The sequence below is a fragment of the Lepidochelys kempii genome, chromosome 15 (genome assembly GCF_965140285.1).
Source record: "Lepidochelys kempii isolate rLepKem1 chromosome 15, rLepKem1.hap1, whole genome shotgun sequence".
NCBI classification, from domain to species: domain Eukaryota; kingdom Metazoa; phylum Chordata; order Testudines; family Cheloniidae; genus Lepidochelys; species Lepidochelys kempii.
In genome coordinates this window covers 15,871,845-15,886,428 of record NC_136394.1, presented here as the reverse complement: position 1 = coordinate 15,886,428, position 14,584 = coordinate 15,871,845, and the positions used below count along the sequence as shown (strand labels likewise).

At 39.1% G+C, this 14,584-nt stretch overlaps 1 protein-coding gene across 1 annotated transcript in view; it reads left to right on the top strand.

The window, feature by feature from the left end:
* Positions 1 to 13,562, top strand: part of HIRA (histone cell cycle regulator) — a 63,870-nt gene extending 50,308 nt beyond the window's left edge. The window contains exons 19-25 of the mRNA XM_073312713.1: positions 272 to 433; positions 1,330 to 1,388; positions 2,529 to 2,634; positions 4,176 to 4,298; positions 6,074 to 6,237; positions 7,118 to 7,206; positions 8,192 to 13,562. Coding sequence (XP_073168814.1) covers positions 272 to 433; positions 1,330 to 1,388; positions 2,529 to 2,634; positions 4,176 to 4,298; positions 6,074 to 6,237; positions 7,118 to 7,206; positions 8,192 to 8,308 — 820 coding nt within the window. The 3' untranslated portion in view covers positions 8,309 to 13,562. The remainder of the gene's footprint in view (positions 1 to 271; positions 434 to 1,329; positions 1,389 to 2,528; positions 2,635 to 4,175; positions 4,299 to 6,073; positions 6,238 to 7,117; positions 7,207 to 8,191) is intronic.
* The last annotated feature ends 1,022 nt before the right edge of the window (positions 13,563 to 14,584 follow it).

The window sequence follows — 14,584 nt, the reverse complement described above, 5'->3', positions numbered from 1 at the left end:
CTTCTTCATATGCCTAGACTTATTCTGACCAGGCACTCCTCCTTTCCTTCCCCAATGATATGTCACATTCACCACCATCTGCAGAGTGAGAGACTTGAATTTAGGATTCAAAACCACATTCTTCTCTGTTTTTTGCCTCTGCCTTCTGGAGCCAAGTTTTCTGAATCCTCACAATTTACCAGTGAGACCTACTTCAAGTTGTATGATAACCCAAGAGTTCTTGCCTCTTTCTTTTCACTGAGCTTAAATGTTTCCTTTTGATCATTTTCAGTGATGTGGTGAGTGTAGCCTGTGAGAAGAGGACCTTATCTGTATTTTCAGCTTGTGGTCGTCGCCTTCTCCCACCTATTATATTGCATTCGCCTATCTCCGCTTTACATTGCACAGGTTCCTACGTCATGGCTCTCACCACTATTGCTACGCTGTCTGTGTGGTGAGTACTAAATTATGCTGTCATGACTGCCAATAAGCATGGGCTATGATTGACTGGTTACCTTACTGCTTCCAGTTAATGACTTTGATTGGGGCTGATAGATTTTTTTTCTTTCTTTCTCGTGGCTGGGTTGGTATGTGCCTGCTGATGCTCTGGTTCAAATCAGATTTCCTTTCGATTGAGTCTTATTTGTGGATGTGAAATTCACCCCTGTATAGAGGGCCCACCATGCAAGACACGAGTCCTGGCTACTCTCTTTTGCAGGCTTAAGTGGACTTCTGCACGGGGTGAATTTCACCCTAGAAAGTGGATGATTTATCCAACTAAGGGTCATTTGTTTGAGCCACCTCCTAGGACAGAGTGATTTTAGTCTGTAGAATTAAGGGAAAGAAGGAAACATAGAAATCATTCATATCTTCATTTTTAGTAAACCAACATTGACATTGGAAGGAGTATTGTCTAACAGTTAGAGTATGGGCCTAGGAGTCAGAAGTCATGGTTCAGTTCCCAACTCTGCTGTTGACTCACTTTGTGACCCTGGACAGTTCACTTAACCTCTCTCTCTACATTAGTTTACTTATCTGTAAAATGGGGCAAATGATTCATACCTATCTCACAGAAGTGTTGTGAGGCTTAATGTTTGCAAAGTGTGATGAGATTCTCTAACAGAAAGGGCCATAGAAGTGCAAATAATAGTTCTTATAATCTTTATCAGAAGCAGGGGTGCATATGGCTCTGCCCTGCCAAAATTGTGTTGTCAAATAACAAAGAAAATATTAAATTACAAATTTTAATCAGGAACGTTCTAGAAACTGTTTTGTTATATGATTGGAGTATTCATTTCTTTTTAATGTATAGATTTCCCGCACCCCACCCCCTCTTTTCTCTCCCTTCAGGGATGTTCATAAACAGTCAGTGGTTGTCAAAGACGAGTCTCTGCAAACAATATTAGCAGGTATGAAAGGGCACATTTACCTGCCAACCATAGTCTTTCAGCCCTCCTGTAATATTTTGAGCCATTAACGAGTGTGCTAAAATTCTACCTACCCCTGTAATGCAAAAATAAATAGGTATTCTTCTGTATGTAGTTGGGTGTTAAATGGAAATCACTGGGTAATGTTTCATTACCACAGAAACAATCAAGATAAAAATATAAGGAGATAGCAGACTATTAAGGATCCTGTAATTTGTTTTGTTTTTTAAATGTGGAAATGCAGTGTTGTAGAGTTATCATGAATCACTTTCTAACCTGGTGTATAAATCACGTAACACTATCGCAATCCCCAATGCATATCTTGCATATAATCAGATATTTTAAAACGTAATTGATCAGAAATTATCTGAATTTAACAAATCTGTTTTCTGCCCTTACCAGTATCTGGCAAAAAAAAAAAAAAATCAGTGTTACAGGAAACACACTGGCCTCCTATCTGGATTTAATCTTACTAGTATTAATCAAAGGCAGTTTGAGAAGTATTTGTATGTGTGTGTGGTATGAACCCAGCAGACTGCAGAAGTCTTCTCAGACAGACAGCCACAAACCCTGGTTAATTGGTCCTGTGCTCAAAACATGCTCTGAAGGACTGTAGAATCAGAACACTTTGGTAAGCAGGAGACAATTAATATCTGAGCATTACAACATGTTTATCCACACCTTCCCAAGCGTAGTTTGTTAGGAGATTGGCATGGAGATATCTGTAAACTGAAAGGTTTAGTTTTAAAGATGACAGAAAAATAATTGGGTGAATATTCTGCGCTGAGATACTGCTAATATTTCCCTTTTAACCAACCCTTTATGTATTTTGCAATTTCTCAAGATTATGTAATGATAGTTACAAAGAAATGATACATGTAATAGTGCATTGCGCTCAGTGCTGAGAGTCCTGGCTTCTAAGTCCAGCTCTGCTACTGACTTGCTTACGTGTATTCAGTGAGTTACTTCACCTCTTTGCCTCAGCTTCCCTGCCAGAACTTGTTTCGGTAGGGCTCTTGCGAGGATTAATTAATGGCTGTACAACACTTTAAATGTGTAGAGTTTTAAATGTTATGTAATGATTACTTCAGAGGAAATCATGAGATCTGATTTAATCTGTAGGAAGCGATACATCTGTCTCTCAAATTTTGCTGACTCAGCATGGTATACCAGTAATGAGCCTGTCTGATGGAAAGGCATATTGTTTTAATCCTTCTCTTTCTACGTGGTAAGTTGCACATTCTTTCTTACCATTTATAAAGTTGGTTGTGTTAGCATGCCGGTTCTGATTTACTGCCCCTTAATTCTGTGCTCTGAAAACTAACCAGAGCAGAAACACACTCTGGGCTTGTCTTCCACTTTGCTCCCCACATACTAGTACATGGATGGCTGGGCCAGTCCCTTTCATGTTTTATGATTCAGTATTGTTTAAAATAAGCCTTGTAAATTAAAATCTTAGACTGAAATTTGTTTCCTTACCGTTCTTTCCCCACCTGTTACATATATACTCTGATTTGTTGTCATAGGGTTGCTTGTAACTGCCTGAAAGTTGACATGGATTTAAAATGGTTTGGTCATTCAGACGTTCATGATTTCTGAATGTAAAAGATAATAGTCTTTGGAAAAATTAGTCCGGAACAGCTGCCAGGAAACTTGGATGCTCTTTTATATTTAGATGGTAGTTTGTGTGTTTAGATGATGGGTTCCTTTAAATAAAAAACACCCCAGAGAAAATCTCATTTTTACTGCCTGGGTCTAGTCCATGTCTGTAATGGCCTTGATATTATTCACAGCTAAGGCTGACCCTGCACTTAAATGCTGCTGTCTTTTTCTCCACAACAATTAAACCAATGGAGGATGGAATCTGAATTTCCTGTCACTTTTCTGTTTGTGCCACATCCTTAGATTTATATAAAAGAATAGTCCCTTAGTCACCAGCTCAAATTAACCATGATTAAACAAGCAAGTTTACTGTAAGTATTTGTGCCATTGTGTATCTTAGTTGTCTGGTAAGCATATATATGGCATTCATTTGAGCAACCAATTCCCCACCCTGTAGATGATAGCCTTAATTAGGTGTGGGAAGTGGGAGCTGTAGCTGTCAACTCTCCCCTGTCAGTATGAAGGTGGCATCATATCCTCAGTGTAAGGGAACTTCCAGAGTGGCTGATCAGCAGTCTCAGAGCAGGGTCTGATGTGTGGAGGGGTTTGGGGTAAAGTTAGTTTCATGATGAGAAAGTAATTACCTAGGTTCCGTACAGCCTGGGTCCTACTGTGGATGTGAATTTTTGTTTTCAATATGCAAGTTCCAAGTATGGCAACCTGTAAAATATGCCAGTGGATTTTCTCTTATGCTTTTCAGAGCTCAAGCCAAATCCTGTTTAGGTTATGTGACTAATCCCATTGACTTCAGTGGGACCATTTGTGTAAATAAAGTGAGCAGGATTTGGCCCAAAGCCTTGTACATTGCACCAGTGTGTATCATTAAATGTATTAATCTAAATTTGGGTTATTGCTGATATGTACTATATGTATTGTATGATGTTTGAACCAACCTTTGTACTTTTGGATAATTTAAGCACTATACCCAGATGTACAGACACTCTTTTCTTAACCTATGTATTATATAATTTTAACATTAACTTTAATAAAATTTTTATTGTGAAAATGCAAATAGAGTATAAAGCAGAATAGAACAGAGTCATCTGCCACCTGATGCACCATTCGCTGTGTTCTAATATGTTCTTGTTTTTTTTTTTTCCCCCCCAGGAATCTTGTCTCTGACAAACAGGACTCCTTAGCACAATGTGCAGACTACAGGAATAGTTTACCATCCCAAGAAGCCATGCTGTGTTCAGGACCCTTAGCCATAATACAGGGACGAACATCAAAGTATGTATTTAGGCATTTTATTTGTGTTTACTGATCAGCCAAGTGGTCTCTTTCTGCTTCATATACAGTCAACTAAATTGCCCCGTGTTAATTTCTGTTGTGTCGTCTAGTTTCAAGATGACTGAATGTTTGAATTACTTAGTTATTTTCAGAAATATCAGTGGCTTGGAGGGCTAATCTGTCAATCAGATTTGTACAGAGAGTATGTTTAAACCTTACACCTTCGTAACCTTGTATCTGTTTAGTTCAGAGAATATTTGGGTAGTAAGAAGGTGGCTGCATTCTATGCTTAGTAATTCTACTTTTATAGTTCTTCCTTACCTATGGTGCAGTTTTTTCATTTAGGTTTATAGAATATCACTTGGTTTATTTAAATTGGATTTCTTATATTTTGCATTGTGATTTTATAACTTACTTATTGGACCATCATCCCAAAAGTGGCTTGGTCTACAAGCTTCAACTTTGTCTTATTCAATTTTCCTTAGTTGGCTTATTCTGTGGAATCTTTGAGTATTTTAGGGAAGATTGGATGTCTAATTAGTCATTTGCTGCACATTTTTAACTTCTGATCATACCACCAGGGAATAGCAAGAGCCAGTGGAAGTGTCCATAGACAGCTCAGTGGCTCATCTTCACCTGCCACTCACATTCCTGTCTTCTAATTTATATACCCTCTCATAGCCAACTTTGATTTTATTTTACTAATGTATATGCCCAAATGAGAGTGGCTGTAAGTAGGGTAATGGGACTTATTTTCCTTCTTTCCTTAAAAAAAAAAAAAAAAAAAGTCAGGAAAATTAGGATTTAAAAATAGAAAGAATGGAAATAACAGTTTGGATTTATTTCTTAAAAAAGAAAATATCCGCAGGAAAAATTAGTTAAGGTTTGTAAAGATGTTTTAGTTACTTCAAAAAGTAACTTTATTAAAACATTTTAGTTAACTTCAAAAAAAGAATTTCCAACCTTTTACAAAGACCACTTATAAAACTAGCCTTTATTTAGTTGCCTGGCTTTCACATGCTTGTGGGTGGGGGTTCAGGAGTGTTCTAAAGGATTATATAAACATACAAGAAGACAGCCCATACCCTGAAGAGCTTACAATGTTAAAGACAAAAACCAGATGAAGGGAGGATGAAAAGTATACAAGCAAAGTGATCAGGATGATGATAGGAACTTACTGTGTTAGTTCCATTTTGTTCATTTGCTTATATATTTGATTTTATAATATAAATGAAATTATATAAACTGAACTTTGCTATGGTGGAGGGGAGTGGTGCACACGCAGGATTGAAGTGGGCAAGAGGAAGGGGTTATGGGAGTGAGGAGGAGAAAGGAGGTGGTGGAGAACCCCAGTGGGCAAGAGAGGGCACCTGAGAGGTTGCAGTGGTAGGAGAGGGATGGGTGATAAGGGAGAAGTAATCAATGACAATATAGTAAAATCCATTTTCCAAGCTGAGTGAATGATGATTTCAGGAGGCTGTGGAGGCTCCTATTGGTTACTGCTCCCCATGTGGAAAGTCTGAAGGGACTGGGAGATTGACGAACCTAGTGCCCTGGTGGTTCAATCTGGGTCTGGTGCTAATGTAGGCAGGTCCAAGGGTCTTTCCATTTGTCAGGGGTACAGAAGATTTATAGGCAGTGGCCTTTGGCAGTAGAGGTCCAAACTGGGAATGCACCAAATACCCTTGATATGTGAAAGACTAGAAGAATGGCTTCTGCACTGTGGGAATTTTTTTCTAATTGATCTCTGACTTTGTACCACGTTTGGTTTATAGTTCAGGAAGGCAAGCTGCAAGACTGTTCTCCATGCCTCATTTAGTACAACAAGAAACAACACTGGCTTACCTGGAGAATCAGATAGCAGCGGCACTTATGTTACAATCCAGTCATGAATACCGCCATTGGCTCCTTATCTATGCACGGTACCTAGTTAATGAAGGTGAGCTATGGTATGCAATGTTATTTCTTACCTTAAGTGCTCTTGCAAAAGGTTGGTTTTTTTAAATTGGGCTTCTGCCCTTTTTGCTACTTTCTGATGTAAAGTTGGCTGGATAAGTTTTTGTGTGTATTTTTTAAAGGTTTTCATCTTGGTTTTTTATCTGATAAATATAAAGAATGTCAAGTCTGGTCTTTCCTAGTTTTGCTGAAGGTTCTCTTAGAGAGGATCTGGAAACATGATTATTGCAAATACTCTCACCTTAATACAGCAGGCAGGGATGTTGAGTCTTTATCAAAGACAGCCTTTTTCCAAGCTGTTTTAGGTATTGGCATTAAATATGTGTTGTTCAAAAACCCTAAATTTTAAACAGTCTTCCTAAAAACGTAATTCTCCTCTCAATTACTCAACTTTCACTCTTTGACTTTTTTGTGGTGTGTAATCATTTCAACAGTTACCGTAGTCTACCAGGGCAGACAAGACATGTATAACATAAAAAGCAAGCTGACTTTTTGGGGGGGAGAGGTTGGGAAAGGAAGGGTGTCTTTCAAGTTGTATTTATAATAAAAAATGTGATAATCATACCATTGTTTTTCCTTTGTAGATCACTTTTAACAGCCTTTTTGTGGAGAACTGTAGATAAAAGTTTTTGGAAGTTCTAGAATAAATCCATCAGCCTGTCTTTATTCACTATTTTAATGTTTCAAATAATTCTTATTGGTTAGGGAGGAATAATTTGCCTTTACAGAAATCATATAGGTTTGTCCTTGTGTTGTTCTTGTCTAGATACTTGTAACTCTGTCTTAAATTATATGTGATTTATATTGTGTAGTGGGTATAATTTTATGTTTATGCATGTTGTTTTATTTCTGGTAATTCTCAGGGTTTGAATATCGCCTGCGAGAATTATGCAAGGATTTACTGGGTCCAGTCCATTACTCAGCTGGAAGTCAGTGGGAATCAACAGTTGTGGTAAGTGCTGGTTTTTGTTTTTAAGTAAAGTAGGGGAGCCATTCCTTTTGTGTATAAACCAGACAGTTTTAATTTAAATTGCTGAATGTACTTTACATTTCCTCTCATAGTTTCTTTTGGTAACATTTAAAAGAACACTGCCAAAGTTGAGAACCCAAAATTTGATCTACCCTTAAAAGTGTCATCTGTTAAGTAATTTTCAGTTTTTATTTTACAAGTTCACTGCTAGGGCTTTCTTGTAATTGTTTTGGGGTTCCATGGTTTTTTGTTTTGGTTTTTTAAGGGAGTTTTCACTTAGCTTTAGAAACAGTATTTAAGTTATGCCAGCCTGGTGCTGATTCACAAGGAAGGAAGTAAATTGAATGAGCCAAGCCTTGTCCAGCCACTGTTTCTTAAGGAAGAAGAAATGTCTGCTTAATTTGTCTAACTTTTTAACTGTTGGGAAGGTTCATAGCCCTTTTAACCTCAAGTATACTTCAAATTGAGTAGCAAGCAAGTAATCTCCAAAGACTTTAATCATTGTGGAACCCCTTCCATTCTATACTAATCCATCCTTTCCATTACTTAAATAGTAACTTCCTTTATTCTCTCTGGCACTGTATACAAACACTTAACAATTCCATTATCTCCACTGATGCTGTCAAACATACCTAATAGATGGAACAGGTTACACCTTCAGTGCTCTCCATTCACCAGGTATGTACCTTTGAAAGGGCTGATATGCCAAAGAAACATGTGCCCTTCAAGGAACACTTCCGCATTCTATCACCACATGGAAGCAGCAACAAGAACATTTAATATGTACTCCCAAAGACTTTATTATTATTATTATTATTACTGTTGACATCTAAATAACAGGAGGTGACACCAAATAAACAGCTCTCTAAGATAAAGAGAGACCATGCTAATTTTAAGTGAATCCCGTATCAAATGCCTGTATTAATGATATAAAATAAATTTGAGGATTTTTGACGTTTTTGTGCAGGGTTTACGAAAGAGAGAGCTACTGAAAGAACTGCTTCCTGTCATCGGACAGAACCTCCGTTTCCAGAGGCTTTTCACAGAATATCAAGAGCAGCTAGACATCTTGAGAGACAAATAGTATTTCCCCAGATTTTCCCTGAAGGGCCTGGTCTAAGGGAAACTGCTGAACAGCATTAACCAGAGACAGAAGAGGAGAGAGCCCGGCCAGAATGGGACACTCCTGAAAGGGGCAGTACCAGAATGGCCCCACATGTTTCAAGAGTGATAAGCTTTAATTTCTAAAGAAGCTCACAAAGGCATATGTGGAAATGAGTGGAGGAGCTGGACCTGTTTTCCAAGTGGAATATGAACATCAAAGCTGTGGCCTGTGTTCCTACAGAAGGTTGTGGATCAGTACTTCAGGGGTTCCTTTTGGGTCTGGATCTCATTGTGATATCAAGGAGACTAGCTGAGAACAGTTTGGGGATTTTTTGGCTGTCCTGTGAAAAGCACAGTACTTCAGAGTACGCTGAGCAGCATATTAACCCTGTTCAGGGTTTTTTGTCTGAGGATTGATTGAGGCTCAACACTATATTGAATTAGATGAATGAGCCTATAAAAAGAAATTTCATAAAATATTAAGGTATTATGCAGCCAATAGACTCAAACCTGTGAATATAATTATAAAAGGCTGTTCTAACACAAGGACTATTTTTGTACTAGAATTTGCTAACTTGTAATATGGAATTTTATTTGGCCAATAATCAGGATTTCCCTACAAGTAACCTTGTAGGAAATTTAACTCTAATTATGACAGCTATGTTGCTGAATAATTGTACCAAAATTAACCTGTCATCATCTGGTTTTTAATTTTTAACTGTTTGTAAAGGAGAGATTTTTGGGGGTGGGGGGAATCAAAGAGGGTGGCTCTTTTTGTATGTACAAAAATAAATGAACACTGCATTGGATTAAAAAAAAAGATGGTCTTGCTCTGGATATTCATGTCTTCTTGTAGCAGCAGTAAACAGTAATACAGGTTGAATCATGTTAAACATGTATAGAAATCCATATTGAACTAATGTTATCTGGGTGATCTTTTCTCTCCAAGTGCCAGAGTAGTACATCTTAATACTGATTTTACTGTATTGATCTAGAACTTTGTTTTTGTAACTACTGCTACTTCCTGATGGGAACTCTACTTGACGTGTGCATGTGCACCTTCATTCGGAAGATTTCAGTGGCAATACCTGTTCGTCTTGTGCATGCACCATATGCATCCTTGTGACCCATACCAAGGATATATAGGCAAGATACTACCAATTCTAAGCACTTGACTAAGAAGGCAGTACACTCTTTGTCTTCCACTGCCTCATTGGTACCTAGACCATCAGTACAACTGAAACAGTGATTCCAGCCTTCGGTACCTCACACCTCTATGGCTGGGATTCACCAGGTCAAGGCAGTCCTGCTTATTTCCTAGGAGGCTGAGTCTCCTCTGAGTTCAAGACCTCTGGTACCACAACCAATTTTATCCCCACTATTCCACCTTTCTCCAGGACCACCTGCCTCCTCAGTATTCGACACCTTCTGAAAGACGGCTGATTACTCCTCCATCCCCCCACTCCACCAGACTAAGAAAGGGAGTTCTTCAGACTCCCAGATTTCTGTGCAGGGTTCTGCTGACTGCCTACCTACATTTGTTTAGCCAGAACTATGACTGTTTAGGAACATTTCCAGGCTTCTACCATTGAAGCCCGCCAGACATCCACTTGGTACTACTAACCCTGGATGCGCCCACCATTCCCATATGGTTCTCCCCAGTGGGCATACTGGGATCCCTGGGCTATTTACCAGCAACTGTTTTCTGAAGTGCACGCTGCTCATGTGGATCATCCCAGGGAGCATTCTTCAGCTCCTTCTGTTTCTCCTAAACAATCTCCAATGAGGACACATTTGAGGCCCAGGAAAGGAGAGCTGTTGAGGAGGCTACTCCATATTCTAATATTTCTTCTTCTTCCCCAGTTGAAGTTGTCATCCCCTTCGCCATCTCACGATGATTTCAAATAATTTCAAGATCTGATGAAGAGGGCAGCAGACACCCTTCAGATCCCATTAGAAGAAGTGCAGGAGACACAGCACAAATGGCTTGACATCTTGTATGCACTATTGTCAGCCGGGGTAGCCCTCCCTATAAATGAAGCACTATTAGAATCTGCCAAGTCTATCTGGCAGACTCCAGCTACTGCACTCCCTGTCAGGTAAAAGACCATTGAAAAAGTATTGTCTCAGCTCGGGGCTTGAGTTTTTATTTTCCCACCCCACACCATCTATTTTAGAGGTAAAAAAGCTCTTGCTCCATTTCTCTGGGTCCTCTAAAGCAGTGGTTCTCAACCAGGGGTACATGTATCCCTGGGGGTACACACAGGTCTTCCAGGGGGTACATCAACTCATCTAGATATTGGCCTAGTTTTACAACAGGGTACATAAAAAGCACTAGCGAAGTCAGTACAAACTAAAATTTCATACAGACAATGACTTGTTTATACTGCTCTATATACTATACACTGAAATGTAAGTACAATATTTATATTCCAATTGATTTATGTTATAATTATGTGGTAAAAACGAGAAAGTAAGTAATTTTTCAGTAATAGTGTGCTGATTTTGAAAGCAAGTAGTTTTTAAGTGAGGTGAAACTTGGGGAAACGCAAGACAAATCAGACTCCTGAAAGGAACAGTAGATTTGACATTCCTGATATTTTTTTGCTTAAAAAAAAATCAAGCAGGGAAAGGTGGGGAATAAAACCCTTCAGGCCTAATTTATACATGATATACTTTCAAAACAGAGTAAAACCATTATTTCCCTTTTTAGGTTTCCTTTAAAAAGCAATTCTGGAACCACTTTTTGAACCACTGCTACTCTGCTACTGTGCTTGTAAGATTGCTCACTGAGCTCTCAATATTTAATGGCCATAATTCTGGCCTGAAGAGCAGGAAGTGGGTGGCTTTCTGTAAATATGATGTAACATTCAGGTTTTTTTTTTCTAAAATGCTCACTGCATTTTCCCATGGATTCACTCAAATACCAGCCCCAATTCTCAGTCTTGATTTCTCTCTCTGCAGTTTTTGTGTGTGAGGAAGGAAAGGTATGCACTGCCCCATACTCCTTCAAATAGTTTAATTATTTTCAGATCATTTTTTAAATTTTATTTTTTGACTGCACACTTTTAGAAATTCTGAAGGCTGCTTTATGCCCAGTGAGAACTGCTATTCACAGATCTGGCTGATTACTTGGGAAAATTTCCTTGCCTGGAATCATCATCACAAATTCAATGAAAAAGGTGGGTTTGCAGATTAACATCAACACAGAACAAATGTGCAGGTAACTGTATATCTGTTGTTCTTCCATCAGTGACTTCCTATAGCAATGTAAAAATACATTGAAATGGGAAATTTCCTTTTGCCTATTTTTGCATCTTTTGGAAATCTCTCTGATCTCTGCAGAAATTCTTTTGGAGCTTGCCTTAGTAGTTGTTGCTACTGGCTATTAGCCCAGCAGCCATAAGAGTACCTTTTTGTGCAAAATTACAACTTGGACTTGTGTGGAAATCAGTAAAGAAATTAATAAATATGTCTTAATATACCTGAAAATTAAATGGCTAATTTTCTCCTATTTGTTAATGTGTTAATCCACCTTTAAGGTATGTGCCGAATGCTCATTATTGGGACTTGAGTGTAGGAATCAAGACAATAGTCTTCAAAGTGGAAAAATCTGAACAGGGTAAGTGTTGTGGCAGCATATGAAATGATTTAGAAACAGGAAATTTAAAGGCTATATATTGTCAAAACCAAACCTGGATCTATACAGCTTTTGAATTTTGGGGTGTTTAAGATCCAGATCTTTATCCGTTGGCTTAGGCCTGTCTATGCTAAAGGTCTTACTCAGGAGTGAAGGTGAACCTCTATGTAGGACAGGTTTACTGCTGAGCCCAGCATCTGCAGCCTTGACGAATTCTTGAGGCATAGCTTGAGAGACTGTCAAGTAGTTTGGGCCCAAAACTAATCAAGTTTTTATGTTTTAAGGCCTGTTTTCTGAGGTTTATCATCACGCTTAATAGATTTTATTAATCCATTATTTGCTTGAAAAATGGGGAAAAAATACCCTACAGCTGTGTAGGACCTAATGTATTTAATTCTGAGAGCTATGCTCACCCTGACTACTAATGAGGAAATAACGGAATTGGACCTGTGGGAGAAGAAAATTAGAGGAAGTAATTCAATTTTAAGAGTTCCAATAATGCAGAGTAAAAATTAAACTAACTTTTAAGAGTGCCTCTGTGTCCTTTTAATTTACTAGATCACAATTTTGTACTGTTAGTCAACCACTGATCAGGGATTATCTGAAATTTGCTGTCGTTTTTGTTAAACAATCTGTAGTTTGAAAATTAAAATTTATGTACAAAAATGTCAAACATTTTAATTTTTAGATTCAAAAGATTTTTTGGGAAATCAAGAAACTGTTTTTAACCCTGAATGTAACTATAAAAGTACAATAAATGTGACAAAGGTGATATGAGCACTAGTAATCTATACGCTATAGAAGTGGGCTGGCAAATGACTGCAGCCATCTTGTAAAAAGTACAGATTGACTTTGTTCTGAACTAGACTATAGGAGCTGAGCTGGAAACAATGATGTTTCCTTCAAAGAAGTAGAAGTTTCCTATCTTTCAATACTGCTGTAATACTTTGGAAGGAAATTTGTTACGAAGTTCTGAGCATTTCTTAATAAAATGTAAGAAAACTTGTCTGAAAACAATCAAAGATCACACATTCAATTAATGGTAAAACGCTAAATTACAGAGCACAAACACTTTAATATTAAACTCAGTAACAAGATACAGCAATTATGCAAGAATGAATTGATTAGATAGAGGAAAAACACAGAACTGGATTAAGGAGACCAGAGATCTGTTCCTGGCTCTGCACCAAACTTATGGTGAGGCTATAGACAGGTCACAGCCTCTGGGCCTCATTTCCTCATGGGTAAAAATAATAATACATAGAGGATCTTCTTCACCGGTGTCCAGATAAAATAAATGTATGAATGTTTCTGAAATACCTAAAATTAGAGTAGAGCATCTCCAATGTTTTTCTAAGACGATACAGGTTGGTCTCTAAATGCCTATTTAATCTTGAAAGGAATGCAAAGTATTATAGTAATGATGTGGATTTTGGTGGGTAAATATCCTGTAAGTATGTTCAGTTGTATGTTGTGAGATGTACATATAACCTATAGGGTAGACTAACATGTATAAGTTAGGCATTCACCACGTGGTGCTTACCCAGTTATTAAATAGCTACTAAAAAAACGATGAGGAATTGTGGAACTCAGTAATATTTCATTGAAAGATGTTAAACTCCTGGCATTCAAGTCTTTCCTCATTGGTGCATATTTAGTAATTAATTTTATTGCGTTTCCTTTAGAATATGTAGATTTGGATGCAAGGAAGTAACTTGAGCACAACTAACTAGTAGTTTAAATGTCCTATGAATGTAAAAAGAACTATTATAGATGTTTCCTGTATCACAAACCAGGTATAGGAAATGACACAAAATTCTTTAGAAAACACACCCTATCAGTGAATCTGACCCAACTATTATAAGTACACACTGCAGCTGGAGGACCTAAGGCACAGCACAAACTGCAGTATGTTAGGTGGGATTTGATGGAATATGTGTCAGTTAGGCTTGCTAACTGTCTAATCACATAAATGCAAACACCTTGCCTGGCCCCCCCGCCCCACCCCTTCTCTGAGGCCGCGCCCTGCTCACTCCATCCCCTCTCCCTCCATCTCTCACTCTCTCCCACCCTCACTCACTTTCACAAGGCTGGGGTGGGGTTGGAGTGTGGGAGGGGACTCCGGACTGAGCCTGGGGTAGGGAGTTGGGGTGCAGGAGGGGGTGCAGGATGCAAGCTCTGGGAGGGAGTTTGGGGGCTGGGGCAGGGGGTTTGGGGTGCAGGCTCCTCCTGGGTGGCTGCAGGGTGCCCAAGATAAGCTGGACCAGGGGGCTCAGTGTGCCACACCTGGAAGCAGCTGGCACGTCCCTGCAGCTCCTGGAGAGGGGGCCAGGGGCCTCTGCATGCAGCTCCTGCCTGCAGGCACCGTCTCTGCAGCTCCTGGCCAATGGGAGCTGCAGAGTCGGTGCTCAGAGTGTGGGGAGTGTGCGGAGACCCCTGCCTCCACCATGGGCCACAGGGACATGCCAGCCACTTCCATGAGTGGCAGGGAGGCAGGGCAGGCAGAGAGCCTGCCTTAGCCCCACTGCGCAACTGGACTTTTAGCAGCCTAAAATCTCCTGGTTTGGCTTCGATAGCCTCTGGGAGATAGAGCCCGATTCTGGGAGACTCCCAGGG